This window comes from Cervus elaphus, chromosome 5 (assembly GCF_910594005.1).
Source record: "Cervus elaphus chromosome 5, mCerEla1.1, whole genome shotgun sequence".
NCBI lineage: Eukaryota > Metazoa > Chordata > Mammalia > Artiodactyla > Cervidae > Cervus > Cervus elaphus.
In genome coordinates this window covers 42125978-42143590 of record NC_057819.1, presented here as the reverse complement: position 1 = coordinate 42143590, position 17613 = coordinate 42125978, and the positions used below count along the sequence as shown (strand labels likewise).

Sequence of the window (17613 nt, the reverse complement as noted above, 5' to 3'; positions counted from 1 at the left end):
CAGGTGAGACAGAGTGAGGAGAACACACAAAGCAGCCGAGTCTCCCAAGGCGATTACATGAGACGCCTCCGGACAGGAGGAAGAACCAAGGGGCAGCCTGGATCCCCAGGCTGAGCACACTCTACCAGCCTGCTCCCCACACCTCCTCACCCCAAGCGAACACCACAGGCGCAGAAAAATGAGACCTTCTAGACAAGAAAAGAACTTGGTCTCTTTGGCTGATGTTCAAAACAAAGCCTGCTTTACATAAGACGGCAAATCACACAGGACGGCAGTAACTGCAGAACTCGAGGCGACTAAAAGCCACTAAGATGGGTCAAAGAAGAAAAGGCAAACGTCAAAGAAGTGGAGGAAGAAAACCGTGACGGTACCAGGGGCACAGTCAGAGCCGTTTAAAAACACCAAACTGTTCAGAACTTTATCCTTAAATGAACTAACTACGAGTCAGGAAGTGGAGAGACAGAGTAACACAGCTCCAATTCTCCAGACAGGAAAAACAGCCACTGTGCAATCTGAATATCCAGGACGCAAAAAGGAAACCACAGGGTGAGTGCAGCAGAGTTAAGTGACACTAAGCCTGGAGCTTAGGAGCATGTGTCCGTGCCGTGAATGAGCCACTGTCAACACAGACTTACTGGAAAAACAAAACAAGACAAAACTTTTTATAGAACTGACACTAAGGTTTCAAATACCAAAAAAAGTCTATATCAGGCACTCCTGAAAAAAGTCTCATTTGAACAGGTAATTTTTTCTTTTTTACTGGAAAAACAAGTCTAAGTAAATTAGAAGATTAAACAAAGGATGCCTTAAAGACAAGTCATGAAGAACATCTCAAAAGAAAAAGGAACTCGAGGAAATACTAAGAGACAATGTGGTGTGGCCAAAAGAACAGAAGACCAGGCCAGGGGGTGGGGTGTCTAGAGCCCTCCCCCCAGCCCCCGCCCTGGAGTTCCAGTTTCAACTCTGCCAGTAACCCACTGTCGACTCTGAAAAGCCCACCCTGACACCAGTTGACTCATTCATAAAACAGGAGGTATGAGTAGTTTCCAAGCAAAACTCTTTTTTTTCAAACAAAACTTTTGTCAGGATGAGGGGGGAAAAAGTAAAACTGGCAAGGAAAAAAAAAACCAAATGTCATCCAAGTAAAATAGCACGAACAACAAAGGAGCAAAATGGTAGCCACAATGCTCATGATGTTGAGACAAAAAAACCTCTATGAGAATTCTCCATTGTCCCAAGGAAAGCTCTCTGGTCATCTGAAAATCCAGAGCTACAAGATGGCTATAATAGCAAAAGACTATGGTTCATGTGTCATCAGGATGAGATGGGCTAAGGCCACACAGCCTGTGAAGTCCTCGGGCAGAAGGGACCCCCAGGAGGCGGCCAGAAGGACAACCAAGAATCACAAACTTGATTCTTCTTCCCCAGAGGTCACCAAGCCACCATCCCACACAAGTCATCTCAGCATCAACATGTGAACTCAAACAAGTACCTCAGAATAGTCTTTTAAAGAGATTATATGAACACACGTCCCCACAGAAATACAGATTACTTTATTATTGTATTAAAAAATAAATGAAAGAAGAGTCAAGACTGAGAGTCTCCCAAGCTTTTTAAATTACCCTATGCCCATCCTCACTGAAGCAACCACCAAATCCTATTGACATCAGGGAGGACAGGAAATAACATTCAAGAAAAGGGGCTCAGTTTATTGTGATGTCAGCAAAAGTGACGTTTTGAATTGTGTCCGAAAAGTTTATGTTAAAGTCAGTCCTAACCCAGAAGAAAACGGATGCAGTCCATTAAGATGAGCTCACACTGGAACAGGGAGGGCCCCTCATCCACTGTGACTGGTCTTCCTACAAGAAGACGGCTAAGTGTAAAGACAGAGACACACAGCGAGGACGCCAAGCGATGACAAAGCCGGAGACCAGAGTGGTGCACAGGTGCAAGCCAAGGAACGCTAACGACTGTCAGCAAACCGCCAGGAGCCAGAAGAGCTGAGGAGGGACTCTACTATGGGTTTCAGAGGGAGTGTGGCCCTGCCGACACCTTGAATTCGGGTTTCCAGTGTCCAGACAGCAAGACAATAATTTCTGTCATTTTAAGTCATCCAGCTGGTGGTACACTCTATTAGAGCAGCCCGAGAAAATTAATACAGGATCCCATTCTCCTGGCTGTAAAAGCAGCAAGAAATACTTCAAACACCCGGTATTAAGAAAAAGATGGGCAAACGTCCTCCGTCCCCGACCCTGTCTGTGGCTTCCTCCCGGGCCCCGCTGCCCACCTACCTGGTGCACGCAGATGTTGCACTTGTCACAGAACACCATCTCATTGCCATCCTCACCATCGGGTGACTGGCAGACGTCACAGACGACATCTTCGTCATACTCGATCCCCAGGCCTTCCTCGGTCTCTATCGCGTGGTTCATGTTGTCATAGCACCGCTGTTCAAATTCCTCCAGGACCCTCTCCATGGTATATTCATCTAACTCGGGCATTCCTGGAGGAAAAATGCCACAAACCTATTTTGATAAATCCATATGAATAAATATTATAATATTAGTTATACTAATGAATTCACAGAGAATAAATAATATCATAAACAAATGTATCCTGAGTGTCCCAAATATTATCTGTTGAATGTCTCTTTGACCCTTTCAAGGAAGGATCTGTAAACTAAAAGGCAGAAAGACATATCCACACAACAGTTTGTTCTTTATGATCAGGTACTGAAGACACAGCACTGGAAGGTAGAAAAATGAAAGATAAATCCCAAAAGGGTTCAAGGATATTAAGTATTGAATACATTAGATTGTCATTTCATTACAACATTATATATAACAACTAACATGTAACAGACTTCAAAACCATGACCGTATAGTATGGCTTGGTTATTTTTTCAAAAAAACATTCCATTTTTTTCAGCTTAAAATGGTGCTGAGAACAGATTTCACTGTGAATACTCAAAATGTTTTTACCTGGTTTATCCCTCCTCACCCTCTGAATTTACTAGTTGAGATGCATAAGCTAATCAGACCCATGAAAGACAGAAATACAAGCAATGCCTGAAGCAAAGACAGCTCCTTGTGAATCAAATAAAATGCATTCTTATGCAAGAAATGACCAAAATTAAACTTTAAGCGGTTATCATGGTTATAACTAGTGGTGGGATAAGACTTTTAGTTTCTTCCATTTGTGGATGTATTCCAAACTTCCTACAATGAAAACACTCATGCAAGAAAGAAAAAACAGGCTGTAAAAAATAGTAAAACACATCTAAGGAACAACAGAAACGTCATCAGAGCCAACAACAACTCTTACGCATTACCGTAAATTTAACTGACACTTCCAGTTTTTAAAAACCTGGAGAACACAATAGTGCTGGCACTGTGATAGGCCCTAATAAACACATATTCAAAAAAGCCACCTCTCATCTCAAACTCTATTTAATAACAAGATCGTTTCTGCGTGGCCAGACGCTTTCATCTCAATTCTTCCTACCAGTTTTGAAAACATCACTGGCTTTGAAAATACAACCCTATACCCTATAATTAATTTTCACCATTAAAAAGACCAATGAAAGCCAAGGTAAACGTCTTCAAGTATGTGTTCAGTACATGTTAGAAAACTGCATCACTTATCCTGCCAAAGCGCTCAGCAGTGCCTCGCTGTCTGACAGAGACCCAGCACTATCCCTTGAACCAACCACAGAAGCCCCCAGCCCCTGGCCATCAGTCCCTCTGCCTTAACTCAGGACACCGAGCCAGTCTAGTGGAATACAGGGGTTTCCACAAAGTCTATGAAGCTGAAACATAGTATTCTAAGAGAAAACTTATGAACAGATTCTACAAAGCAACCTCGTCGTCTGCTAACAGTCTAGCCACTAATATCTAAAAGCAAGTCATGAGGAACGAATCAGCTTTGTCAAAATTCCTAGCTCAGTCCACAGGGTCTTTATTCAGGGGCTGGGGAGCAGCAGGCATGGCGTCACCCGTCACACGCCAGGCGCCACGTGAGGCTCAGGGACCCACACAGACACAGTCTCAGTCCTGCAGGGCTTTGAAATCCATTCACCATTTCATAAATACTTACATAAGCTAGGCTGCAAAGAGCCTGTGCCACCACTTCCCGACCTTGACCTACCGCACAAAGCTAATTAATCCTCACAGCCTCTCATGGGGAACCCAGCCTGGGCCTCACTGACTTGCCACCCCACACACTTCAGGCAGCCCTCAGCAGTCAGCAGTGGCGCGCAAGCCAAGACCCACGTGTCATCCTGGTGGTGACACTAGGAGATGCAAGCCAAGGAGGTGCAGGAGCCCTGAGCTGCACACACACAGGAACTGACTGATGTGCAGAGAGATCACCGTGGGCGGGGGCACCGCGAAGGCGGGGCTTCACCCAGGGGGAGCCAGGACAGACACAGGGAGCACTCAGGTTTAGGAAAGGACCTCAGGGGAATCGCCGAGGTGAAAGCACAAGTGCCGTGTTTGGAAAACGGTGCGCTTGGCTGCAGTGGAGTTTACTGTGAGAAACAGCAGGTCAGTGCTGAAGAAGGGATCTGAAGAGCTCAGCCTCCTTACTTTCCTGGAGGTAAGGAAGCGGCAGGTTCAGGGCTGGAGGTCAGGGTGGGAGCCTGGAGCCCTGCTCCTCCCCCGTGGAAAACAGCCCTCCTCAGTCCCACCACTCGCCCAGGGAGCACACGCAGGCTCCGGGTCTGCCGCAGCCGGATGCGCAGGTCTGAGGCTGAGATGGAGCCGGCGCCCCAGGTGGTGAGGAGCTTCTCCCCTCACCTGCAAGCCTCTACTCATCACAAGGCAACAGAGCCATCTCTCACCCATCTCCTTAAACTCCTCGTTGGTCAGTTCCAGCCACGCGGCGTCCATGTCGTTGAGATCGTAACGACACACGCTGTCGGCCAGCGTGCGGATGTCAACGTAGCCCAGCTCCGGAGGCTCGGAGCCTGACGAGACAATGTACTTCTTGGGCCTGATGAACATGAGGGATTTCTCTTCAGATACAACCCTGGTTAAGAAGAAAAGGCAGCCGGGGTTACCCTTCCTGCCACAAGGAAGCAAGTCTGTCTGTCAGAAGGCCCCAGGTGCAAGCGTCCACCTCCAACCCCCAAACCCCAGGTCACCGCCTGGTTAAGAGTTAACACCCTAACATCACTAATAAAATAAAGTTGGAGTCATTAAAGCCCCTAAAATAAAACTAGATGACAAGTGACAAAACTACGGAAGTTGTCACCACCAGCTTCTTCCGTGTGGCTTCCCAGGACACCGAGTGCCTGCCGCCATCTGACAGTGGGGCACACACACAAGAATGCACTCTGCCCTAAGTGTCAAGGGTTAACATCTGAAGCTCCCTCCACGAACCAGGCCTGCCCACCCCTGCTGGAGACCACGAAGCACAGGGTTCTCTGGGACACGGGGGAGACAAGAGCAGCCACACAGACAATGGCTACAGCAGAGAGCTGGGGAGCCGAGGGGAGAACCATCACCTCCAGGGCTAAAACTCAGGCCTCGACCATTACCAGGCAGCCTAAGAATCAGAGTCCCGGCCACGTTAGGGATGCTCCCAACACATACCGGGGATCCCAGGACAGAAGGCAAGGTCCCTCTGCTCCTCATCCTTCCACCTGTGAACACCTGGAGAATGCTGTCCTTGCACCCGCTCAGGAGGAGGACAGCACTTGAGACGGTCCAACCACTGCTGACTGGAGCCCATGGCGGCCCAGGAGCCCCTCACATCCACACTGTCCGTCCACCTCCAGGTCTCAGGGTGCCGGCAGTTTGCATTAATACCCAGCTGTCCAAGGAGTCTGTCAGAGTATTTCCAACACCCTTATAATACCAGAGTGACTTTATCTATTAATATATGACACTGAGATAGGCAAATTTAAGGGGGTTTTTCCTCCTACTCAACTAAGGGCAGGGTTTCAGGTGAAAACTTCCACAAGCTCTGTGGGTGTTTACTTGTCCTTTGCTGGGCTCGGAACGCCTGGGATGGGGACGCCAGCGCCAAGCAGTTCCATGGTGCCGTGCCCCAGGGGTGGGTGACTCCTGAAGAGCCCAGTGAACACTCCACTCACTCCCCAGATGGCAGTCCGGCCTGGGAGGGTCATTCAATCCTGCACAGTTATGGGGACATTTGCCCCAGGGACCCCTAACCCAATAATCAGACTCGATCATCTCAAGTGCCTGAGGACATGATGGGGGTGAAGGTAAGCTCAGTCCACACTCAGTGATGGTGAAAGAGGACGTTTCGCAAAGCAGGCAGCTGACTGACAACAAGAAGGCAGTGAAGCCAGGTGCTCCCTCCCTGGGAGGAGCCTCAGACAGGTGAGCAAACAGGCCCAGCTTCATGCTGAGGCGGGTCATCAAAGACCAACCCTCAAAACCTTTCAGGGGAAAAGAGGTTTGGAAGTAAAATCAATAGAAAGTCTCTAAGAACATGTGGGCAAAGTTTATCCAAGGAGGACTCTAAGGTTCCATCCACACAGCCCTAACCTGACAGGACTGCTCACCCCCGTCCTCTCCCTGAGGTGGAGGCAGACAACCCTCCCCAGGAAAGCAGCCTCCAGAGAAGAAGGAGCCACTGTGCCTACATCCAGGTGTCCCACCCCGCCCCCCACTCCCGAGGAAGTCCTGGAATTTACCTTCCTCTAGAGGAGAGCAGCACCTTCCCAAGGTGGAGGCCCACAGCACCACCTCTGGACCATTTCTCATTCCCCCAGACACCCTACTGCTAACTCCAACACTGCTCCCCGCAGCCGGCTGGCTCTCGGGGCAGTCAGACCACTGCTGCGGGAGGGGTAGCCCCTCTCCCAGGTACGTCTACCTGGCCACAGGCTGGGGGATGGTCCCAGGGCTCACTGGCACCTGGACCCCTTTCTCCCACTCCTGTCTCCAGGGATCCGCCAGCACGTAGTACTCGTCCGGGTTCAGCTGGTAGGAGTCATGGAGCTTCATGGCAGTGATCAGGTCTGTCCTAAACACCTGGACACGGAGAGAAAAGGGTCATTGACACTGGGTATTTGCATTCTTCTTCAGAGCACTGGCAGCTGCAGGGTAACCATGGTGCTGCCATGTAACCAGGTCACTGTTTCAACAGAGAACCAGTCTGACCTACTGAGGAAAGCCCGGGGCCTGCCACACCCTGGGCCGTGCTCAGGACGGGAGCGGCAGCAGCTCAGTACCCTCACCCCCTCCCTGGCTCTGCAAGACGGCCATGTCTGCGCCAGCCACCAAGACTCAGGAACCTCAGTGCCCTCCTGCGAAACTGCTAAGAGACTCCCAATTCAGCAAGCAGGCTGCTGAAGACAATGCGCCTAAAAACCCCTGGAAGGAGACATTTCACTCAAGGGCACCTTCCTGGTAAATATTTAAGAACCAGAACTCCACTAACCATGTAACAACACCAAGCCAAAACCCAGGGCCACCAAGGCTTCTGTTCCTACCCTCAGGCTGCCTCCACCCGGCCCCTGCCCACTGGGCACCAGGGCTTCTGGTAAGGTGTCTGGAAAGGCGGGTTTTGGGTGGCCAATTCGAGGCAGAGCAAAGGCTACAAAAATCTAGGAGAGAAGCAACAACAGAGCAGGGGAATCCAGGCAGAAAGGAGCTTGTAAAGAATGTGTCTGCACTCCCTCACCTAGTGTAACTTCTGCCAAGAAAGCAGCATCTGTGGGGGAAGAGGAGGAGGAGGAGAGGAAAAGAAGAAAGCAAGCTACCCGCCTCTCCTCACCCTGCCAAAAACAGACCACAAGATTCCAAGGTACCCTCTGCCAAGAGAGCACCTCAATGCCTCATCACAGGTCAAGGGGGGACCAACCACAAAGGGGACCCCCGCACGCCTGCTGTTCCTGATGGAGACTCCCCACCAGGGCCTCGCCTCAGTCCGCGCAGGTCTCAGCACTACAGGAGGAAGCACTGACCCTGGCATTAGCAACATCCCGAGTTGTATTTGGCACGAAGTGAGCCTGCATCTGTAAGCTACATTCTCTGTTTACACAAGTCACAATGCTGAACTCTCTCTTCTTGGGACAGGGAGTTCTTTCTTGTGCTGCGAAGTACAGCTCACATTATATGCCTGCTAATAGGTCCATATTTGTTTTTCCTGGTGACTTTTCAGGCTGGTGATCACTTTAATAAACTTCACCATAATAAAGTCTGAGGCAGTGTCTGAATAAAAGGGCCGTGTCTCCAGCCTGCCATTTTGGATCTGGACTTTCCCCTGTGTGTCACTGAAGTCCCAGGAACCGGCAGGAAGCGGGCTGTGCGCCTTCCACAAAAGCGCCAGTGAGGCCAGGGGCCCGTGCCCCAGGGGGCGCGAGCTGTCAGTCACACCCTCCCCACCCCCGAGAGACAAGTCCTTTCAAGTCCCAGCTCTACATCTTCAGGAAGCAAATTAGTTAAAAACATATTCCAATTAAGTCTGATGAGTATCAGTAGTTAATAAGGGAATCTGCCAAAGAAGGGGAAAAAAAATCAAACTGAAGCAACAAGAAGAGAAAAAGCAGTCAGTCCACTCTTCCTGCACTAGAGACTTGGGAGGGGGTGCTCAAGACTGAGGCAGACGCCCGCAAAGGGACGTGAGCTCAGAGGTCCCCAGCAGGGCTCAACCTCGGCACTGCAAGTATGGAGTCATTTCAACTCAGAAACTTAAAAACAGCAACAGCCTGGAACAAAACACAGGTCAGGGCCACGGCCACGCCCCCCACACTGCCCAGTGCTGACACCGGGAGGGGTTCTAGCTGAGGGACTGCTGCTCCCACACAGGTACCAGCTTCCTACAGCGCGTGCACGCTCAGTCGTGTCCAGTTCTCTGCAGCCCGCCAGGCTCCTGTCCATGGGATTTTTCAGTCAAAAAAACTGAAGAATATAATTAATAACAGCTAACATTTACTGGGCACAATTTACCTCTGTGTATTAATGCTCTTAATCCTCATAAGGATCCTGTAAGGTGAACACCTGTATTATCCCCATCTTACAGATTTGGAAACTGAGAAAGAGGGGTTACATAAGTTACCCAAGAACACACTGACATCAATACCAACAACCTGGTGTGTGTGTCAACCATACACACTCACGCACACATGCAGGACAGGCACAGTCACGCCAGCACTCGGGAAATACCTCTGAAGGCTTTCGATCTTCAGGTCTGGAGCATGAACTTCTCCCGTGCTGGGATCGGGAATTCTGGGACCAGGTAGTCGACAGGCCTGAAGACACAAATGTCCCAAGAAAAGCAGTCAATCAGAGGTACACAAACCACGGAGTGTTCGCAGCAAGGCGCCCGCAGTGCCACCCCAGGAGACGGCCGGTGCCCCGCCGCGCTCTCCCCTCTCCCCAAGAGCTTCTCCACCCCCACCACACTCACGTCCCACAGCAAGCCAGCAAGACCACTCCGCACCCAGGGCTGAGGGCCACTGAGCCACAGCACACGCACAGAGGGAAGAGGCCGCTCATGAACACCATGGAGGTGGTGCCTTCATCCGTAAGCCTGCATTTCTTAAGAGGTTCAGAGTCTCACAGTGGTAAATATAAATCCAGAAACTTAAAAAAAAAAACTTTCAGGAACTTTTCAAACGCTAACATCATTGTGCTATATCCTAAATCCATACCCTAAAACATTAGGAAAAAAGTTCTGACTCCACAAAAGAACTTAGCAATTCCTAGAACAGGGAAACTCCAGCCTGCCACAGACTAGGGGCTGCGGCCAAATCCCCTTTACAAGTGCCTGCTCCCCTCTCCCAGAAAATGCCTGCCGGCATCGGCTCTTCTCTGAGCTCAAAGGACAGGAAGTGGCCCCTTCCCCCACTAAATCAAGGGAACTGGGAGCCCCACCAGGCCGCCTGTGTCTCCTTAATGCCACAGCGTCTGAGTCCTCTTGCTCCAGGCCTCCTTCCCCAGGGAGGGCGCGTCCACACCCAGAGTATCACCCGGGAGACTGTCAGACCTGCATTCCCACACAAGCGCCAGGTCCACGTTCACCTTCAGATCAGACATCAATCAGGCCCAGAGTGCTCCTAAGGTGGGTCACCTCAGCACTACTGTAACTGGCCTCAATGTTTTAGTCAAACCTGGTTTTCTTCTTCTTCAAGAGTCATTCTAAACTCTCCTCGCTCAGCACACATCCGATTAATGGCCGAGTAGAACTCGGCTGCCCAGTACCTCAGCACCTCAGCCCCTCTTCTCCACCCCTGTCACTGCCTCCAGTCTCTGGATGCTGCATCACTGCCTGAGATCCGAAACCACCCTCCTAACTACTTGCAGTGTGTCTAACTTCCTAATAACTCTCCTCCATGTTCAACAGACTGTAGCATTTCCCATAAATTAACACCACTCTCCCTCCCCCCAAAATAAAAGCTAAAACCTGAGGGGGACTGCCATTCTATCAACAAAATCACTTTTCACTCAAACAGGAAACTCTTATCTCTACAGATTCTAGAGACAAGAGACACAATCAAAGCACCCTTAAGACCTTGGGGATATAAAGAAATAGATTCTGCGTATAAGCCTATCATCAGATTTGCCATGACGGAGACTAAGGGGATTGCCAAGTGTCCCTCAACAGGCGTGAGCACTACCGTTGATGACCAGTCCTGAGGCTTGTTTACTGGGTCAACTGACTCTGCTCTTAGGCCAGCAGAACAGATTTCCTACCAGTAACCCTACTGAGTGGTTCAGTATTAGACTCCTGAATGAACATGAAAGTTTCACTCCCACACTAAAGGAATATTCTGGGCATACTGGGGTAAGTCTGACTTGCAGGAAGTTCTAAATCTGGTCATTATTGGAAAAAGGAAAACAGAAACCAAATCAGGAACCCAGAAAGGAAGGCCGCTGGGCAGCTCATGTCTCTAGACAGGCCTGTCTAGCCCCCTCCAGTCCTTGGGCCCGGACAGGGGAAGAGCACAGGCATACTCTGGACGGACCGCCCAGGAGCCCGAGGAGGGGGCCGAGATGAGGGCGGAACGGGGCGGCCCCTCTACCGTGAATCGCTAGCTGAAGTGTTAGGGACAACCTCCAGGCTGGTTCCCAAGGTTCCATGCAGAAGGCACAGAACTCAATCCAAGGAATGGTGATCATTTTCAAACTTTTCCTAGGACTGCTTTCACATTCTTGAAAAATGTTGCCTGTTTTTAAAAACAGATATTCAAAACTGCTACAAATTTGGCATCTAATTGTATTACCCAAGAGAAACGCTGGTCCACCCAGAAATAGTCTGTTTCTCTTCCTTTTAATTTGCCTAATGCAAAAAGAGGAAGAGAAATAATATTAAACTCTCCTTTGCAGAAAGGGCAAGACTGGGGGGAAAGCTAAGCTTAAATTATCACTGACATAAAGAATGTTCTTAGTTTACATATGAAGTCAAAAACCAGAAAGCACCCAAATAGTGGCATATCCATACCATGGAATACTATCCAGCATTAAAAAAGAATGAGCTGTTGATACATACACAACATGGATGAATGTGGGAATAATTATGTAGAGTGAAAAAATGCCAGATAAAAAGAGTACATACTATTCCATTTATATAAAACTCTGGAAAATATAAACTAATCTATAGTGACAGAAAATAGATCAGAGGTGACTGGGGAAAGAGGGAAGGGAAGGATTCTCTTCGGTTTTATGATTTCATGGGTGTAAACATGTCAACATGTATCAAAGTGTACACTTTTAAATGTGAGCAGAAAATAATTGATGATTTTCTGCCATCCATTTAGAATAAAGGAGAAGAAAACGCTCCATTTTACTCTACGCAGGTGGTCTGTACAGAACCTAAACTTTGCTGAATAGTGAGAAGCAGCTGGTCCCTCCCTCCCTTGTCCAGCAGCAGATCCTTGTTGCTGGCGATTTCCTCCCTCTAGTTCACTTTAAAACTATGTAATAACTATTTACAACATCCAGTACACCTAAGTCAGTGCTGTGCACACAGCAGATGCTTAATGTTTTAAAAAATGTCTCTTAACTGGACAAAAAATACAGTGTCACTGTTGAGGACTGTAACCCAGGAACTGAAGGTGGTAGGTACTCAGAACGCACCGCTGTTTTACCTATTAGAAGACAGGCTTCTGAGCTCAAGGAAAATGAGGTCACGGAAAATAAAGCACTAATGCCTTTAAAGACAGCATGGTGGGGCCACTGCTTCCTGCCCAGAACACACCTCCATCTACAAAGTCCACAGGAGACTCCAAGCAATGCCTGATGTCCCTATACCAGTTCTCTCTCAGCCACGTTCTCTCCGGTTCCTCCAAGACCATGATCCAAGCAAAACAATTCACACTTATTTTTAATTTTAAAAAGTTATGTTATAGAACTTTTTAAGTATGTTGGGTTAAAAAAAAAAATCAGAGTATTTCTAACACGAAAGGACTAGGAGACAACAATTTACACTGCAGTAAGATACTGGCCACTCATTAGTTCTGAAAAGCCATGTGCTAAGATTATGCTGGGTTAAAAGCTATATTTTGTTTTTGTTTTCAGAGTGCTGACATTTACTGACAAGCTAAGAATATGGCAAGTAAATTTTTGTTTTATTTTCTTGTTGCTTTCAGGAGAAGAGTTAGGAACTCTAAAAATTCGGCATAACATTTAAAATTACCTTACTTCCCATACACAAGGTATTATTACCTAAAGTTAAGTCCACTCTACTGACAAGTGACTTTTAAATTCTTGACATGTACTTTGAGTATCAGCAATTAATCTCTATTAAAACACAGAGAAGAATTAGCGAAAAATAAAGCCTTGCTTTGTTTTATGATCCCCATCTTCCCTTAAAACAGAAATGCAGGGGTGGTGAAAGCGACAAAAGGCTCGCAGGTCACAGCACCATGAGCATGATCCTGTGCGTGCTCTGCACTACTAATCCTGCTTTCTGGTTCTAGGCTGCATTGACCTTCAACACTGTCCTTTGAAATACAGTCATGCTGTCTTGCCTTAAATCTAAAAGAAGGGAAAAACCTCAAGAGTAAATCTAATACATATTGCACACACCTCCAACATTTGGTAGTTCGTGTGTGTTAAGCCTTCCAGGTGGTGCAACGCATGAAAGGTTCAGCAACAAGAGTGAATGGCAGCTGGTGGTGCCACACCACCACAAAGGCAAGCTATGAAAGAACCTCACCCCCGACCAGATGGCGCATCTCCCGTCTCAGACCCCGCTTCTAGACCCTAAATACCACGCTGGTGTTTTTAGGAGTGTTAAGCCAGCTTAACAAAATAAGATGCTTGGGACCAGCAAGTATGGGGCCCAGAGAGCCAGTTGATGTCACAACAGTGCAGACTGGAGAGAGCTAGGCGCGGCCTTACTCTTACTGTACCAGTAAGGTGGTGCTACACAATGTTTCGTCTGAGAAGGGAACAGATTTAACAGTTCCTATTCGCTTGCACTGTGTGGTAGAAGGCCCGCCTCACACACCCCTGCTCTTTCTACCAGGGCCTGACCCCACATCTCCCACAGCCCAACCCCTTTCCCTCCCAACATGGCTTGTTAGCTCTGCGGTTTATCTTCCAAAGCACAAAGCTTGATGGGTGCACATTCAGAGCACTGGCCCAGGATTGTTTCAACATACCTGGGCCTTCAACCAACTGACACAAATGTTTCATAGTCACCCAGCCCTTCTGTTAAGTCCAAGTCCATGGAGCAGATCAGGTGCTACTTGTTCCTTGAGCCCAAGATGATGCTCTGCCCGTCAATGTCGACAAGCCACAAGCTGGGTGTGAAAAGGGATAAAACCATCTCCACGTGCCTAGAGACAGGCATACAACACACACTCTGCAGTACTTGAGCCAAAATTTCCACATTTCAAGAATTCCTACACAACTCCTCGGTGTCACAAGATTCAACTGATGGTGGGAAAGGAGCAAATTAAAGGTCCAGTCACACAGGAATAGAAGCGGAAGCAGAGTCATTAACCTTTATGCAAAAGAGAAACCACTGAGGACCTCTAAAGACTTGTCATGAAAGAAACCAAGCAGAGTCAAATAAACAAACAAACAAAGTGAAAGCAAGTCATTAAAAAATGTAACTAACACAAAAGGTCCAAATCAGAAAGTGTGTTTCATCCACACAAAACTTTCGTCTTTCTTCACTGTTTATCGGTAAGCTGGAGAGAGCCCAGGAAAACTAAAGTCCTCACATGACGTCATGTTTGTCACTCATCAACCTGCATTGCTAAGTGCAAAATCAGTCGGTTTGACTTTTTACTCAGCTGTTTTCTGTGTCTTTGTCATCACAAGTGAGGGAGCAGAACTTGGTTGGGTAACTGGGAAAGACAGAAGTCTTTCAGCGTCAGCACAGGTGTGGAAACCAGACCAGGTAAGGCGTCCCCAAGGTGCCCGGTCCCATGACCCCTGGCCACACCCCAGGCCTTCCCATAGAGACGTCAACACAGCCCTGTAATTTGGGGCATGAGGCAAAATTGGTTCCTAGACCCCATTCCAATATGCGCTTGCGGAAGCTTCCACATACTAACAAGCAACTGTCAAGTGCCAGCGGGGTGTCCAAAAATTCAACTCAATTCTGACATGGAGACAGAACTAGATTCCAGACTCAGTCCCACAAGACCACCACCCACTTCAGAGGCCAGCCGCCAAGCCCAGGTTGTTAGCTATGCTTCTGACCGGCAGGGGTTCCCAAGACCCTCTCCTAGAGTCATTTGTTAGAGCATCTCACAGAACTCAAAGAAACATGTTCCATATTAGATAACCAACTTATTATAAAAAAGATATTGAAGGGGATGAATCAATAGCCAATAAAGAGACACACAGGACAAGGCCTGGGGAAAGGGCACGGGGCGTCCAAGCCCTCTCAGAGCACACCGGTCTTTCCCAGCCACCGCAGGTTCACCACCTGAAAGCACCACCTTGGAGCTTTCAGATTTTTACCGAGGCTTCCTTATCTAGGCATGATTGATTAAATCACTGGCCACTGATGACCAACTCAATCTCCAGCTCCTCTCCTCCCCCCTCAGGCTGGATGGAAACGCTAAAAATAGCTGGTGGCCCCACTGTCGCATTTGCCAAAACCCCTGAAGACGGAGGCCCAAGGACTCAGGAGGAAATTAAGCACTTGTTTCCCGAGGCTGCACCCTGGCACAAGGCATTAAACTTCCAAGACTAGCTGAGCCACCCCATCCCAGGAGCCCAGCCTGTGAACACCCCAACACGGTTTCATCCAACTGCGAGGCTGGTAGTCCAGGGCACCTGGAGAAAGGCTTCCACAGCTATGCCTGCAGCTGGAGGCGGACTTGCACTGGCGCAGAAAGTGCCTGTGCATCCCCAACTGTAAATACCATGCCGCTATTCCCCTGGACCAAGCCAGCAATCAAAGCAAAGGGCTCCAGCCCAGGAGGCCAGCCGGGTCCAGCCATGGCTTTGTGGGCGCCCCAAGCTGACGTCTGCAGCTGTCTCTTCTCCACTTGGACATGCGAGGCACTGGGCTGGGAGCTGCTGCCAAACTTCTGTCAGAAATGCAAGCTGGAAAGGCTGGGGAGGGGCCACTGCACTGACCCAGCCCTTGTTATGAGCAAGGCTTCCAAACACCCAGACTCAACTAAGGGCAGGCTCAGTTCTGGGTACCTGAGTGCAGAGGCAGAAGGCACCCTACTCACACCCACCACCGAGTGCTACATGAGAGGATGGTCTCCAACGCACACAGGCAGGCTGGTGGCAGAGGCCCACACAGGACAGCAGTTGCTGTCAGAGAAGGTGGAAAGTGTGTTTATGGTGTAGATGTGTGCATGTGTCTATATGACCCGGCGTTCTAAGGCTTTAAATGAGAGCTGTTTGCCACAACCATCACCCACCCTAACGACCAAATCAGCAGGCCGAGACAGGCAGCCCAGCCACAGAGTACCATCACACACTTTCCACTGGATCAACCATGACGAGGCCAGCCTGCCTCCCTTCTATCAGCAGCTATCGTCTTCATCTTCTACCACCACCACTCAATTTCCACATGGAGCCTAGGGCAGAAGAAAAACCAGCTTTGTGGTCTGCCTACATCAACCCTCCAGCACATTATAAATATCTACCTTAGTCCTCCATCCCTGCTTTCTTCAGGGAGACCAGCATAGACACAAACATATTAGCTGGAGGACAAAAACAGCCCATTACAAAGAAGGTGACTTGATGGATACACTTTTGGTGGGGACTTTGGACACCTTTCCTCCTCCTAGAGCTCTGGGTGAAAAAACAGGTTTAGATGAAGCATCTGGTCTTCTATGGGCTGAACTGTGCCCCCTGCCAAATTTCTTATGTTGAAACATAACCCCCCAGTACCTCAGAATGTGACTGTATTATATTATTTGGCCATAAAGCCTTTAAAATGGTGATTAAAATGATGGATCCCAACCCAGTGTCACTGGACCACAAGAGGACATTTAACCACACAGAGACATCAAGGATGCTCATGCTCAGAGGAAAGACCTGTGAAGACTCAGTAAGAGGGTGGCAGTCGGTCTGCAAGCCAAGCAGAGAGGCCTCAGGAGAAAGCAAACCTGCCAACATCTTGACCGTGGACTTACAGCCTCTAGACTCGTGAGAAGTAAATGTCTGTTGTTTAAGCCACAAAGGCTGTGGGATTCGTTATGTCCGCCGGCAATGATGAATGGAAGGGCCTCTGGACAGCTGAGAAGGCCTGGACTGGGTCAGGGTCCAGAACTACACTGTCCACTATGGTAATCACTAGACATGTAGCTTTTTAAATTTTAATTAAGATTAAATAAAAATTTAAAACTCAGTTCCTTACTTACACTAGAACATTTCCCTTCTATTGGGCAGCTCTACTCCAGAAAGCAGAAGGGTCTAAGTCTGAGAGAACATCCCAGGAGAATCTTTTGTGACCCAGCCCTCCCAAGGTGGACAAGAGGCCCGAGTCAGAGCAAGCACAGACCTGCTCCTCAACCAAAAACGCAGGGGAAGAGGCCTCTCTGAGCCTTTCATCAAGCACTGGAAGTAATTCATGAACCCTTCTTCTGATTAATTCTGAACCTAAAAAGCAATGGTTTCTTTTTGCAATTGCTGCAAGACAACACCGTGTACTCAGTAAGCAGCAAGCACTTACGGAGTGCATACAACTCCAGAGGACACTTTGACAGGTACCAGAGGTGCAGAAAAGGAATGCCTAAGCTCATTTTTGCCTCAAGGAGTAAAAAAGCCTAAGTAAATATTAAAGAAAACAAGTAGCGAGGGTCGTGAACCAACAAGCACCAAGAATTTCAGAAGGCATTCCCAACGGCTCGCACAGGTGGGGTACAGCCCCTTCACACAGTTCCCTGAAACAGAAGGCAAGCCCCTCTCCCAGAGTGCTCACTCCTGTGTCTCTGCTTTCCCCACCCAGTTCACTCCTCCCTCATGCCAAAGGTCAGCTCCTACTGCCTGTCTGAGAGGGTCCCAGCCCTTCCCCATTTGTCACAGCTTTCCCATCACCACCATTTCTCCTCCTAGCTGCTCCATGCCTGCACCCGAAGCTCCAACCAAACTGTATTTGAGTTCTTCTGTTTCTAATAGTCCTGCTGGCTGTCAGTGTGGGTGCCCACAGCAAAGCCTTGCTCTCTAATTTTCTGTTTTTAATTCTGCTTTTAATCTGCAGAAAGTGAAG

General features: G+C 48.6%; 1 protein-coding gene across 7 annotated transcripts in view; it reads right to left on the bottom strand.

Moving 5' to 3' along the window:
• The window catches only part of JADE1 (jade family PHD finger 1), a 58548-nt gene that overhangs the window by 17960 nt on the left and 22975 nt on the right, over positions 1-17613 (bottom strand). For all 7 annotated transcript variants that reach the window (XM_043902415.1, XM_043902413.1, XM_043902412.1 and 4 more), the window contains exons 3-6: positions 9141-9226; positions 6847-7004; positions 4841-5028; positions 2292-2503 (exon numbers count right to left, since the gene is read on the bottom strand). In XM_043902415.1, coding sequence (XP_043758350.1) covers positions 2292-2503; positions 4841-5028; positions 6847-7004; positions 9141-9226 — 644 coding nt within the window. The remainder of the gene's footprint in view (positions 1-2291; positions 2504-4840; positions 5029-6846; positions 7005-9140; positions 9227-17613) is intronic.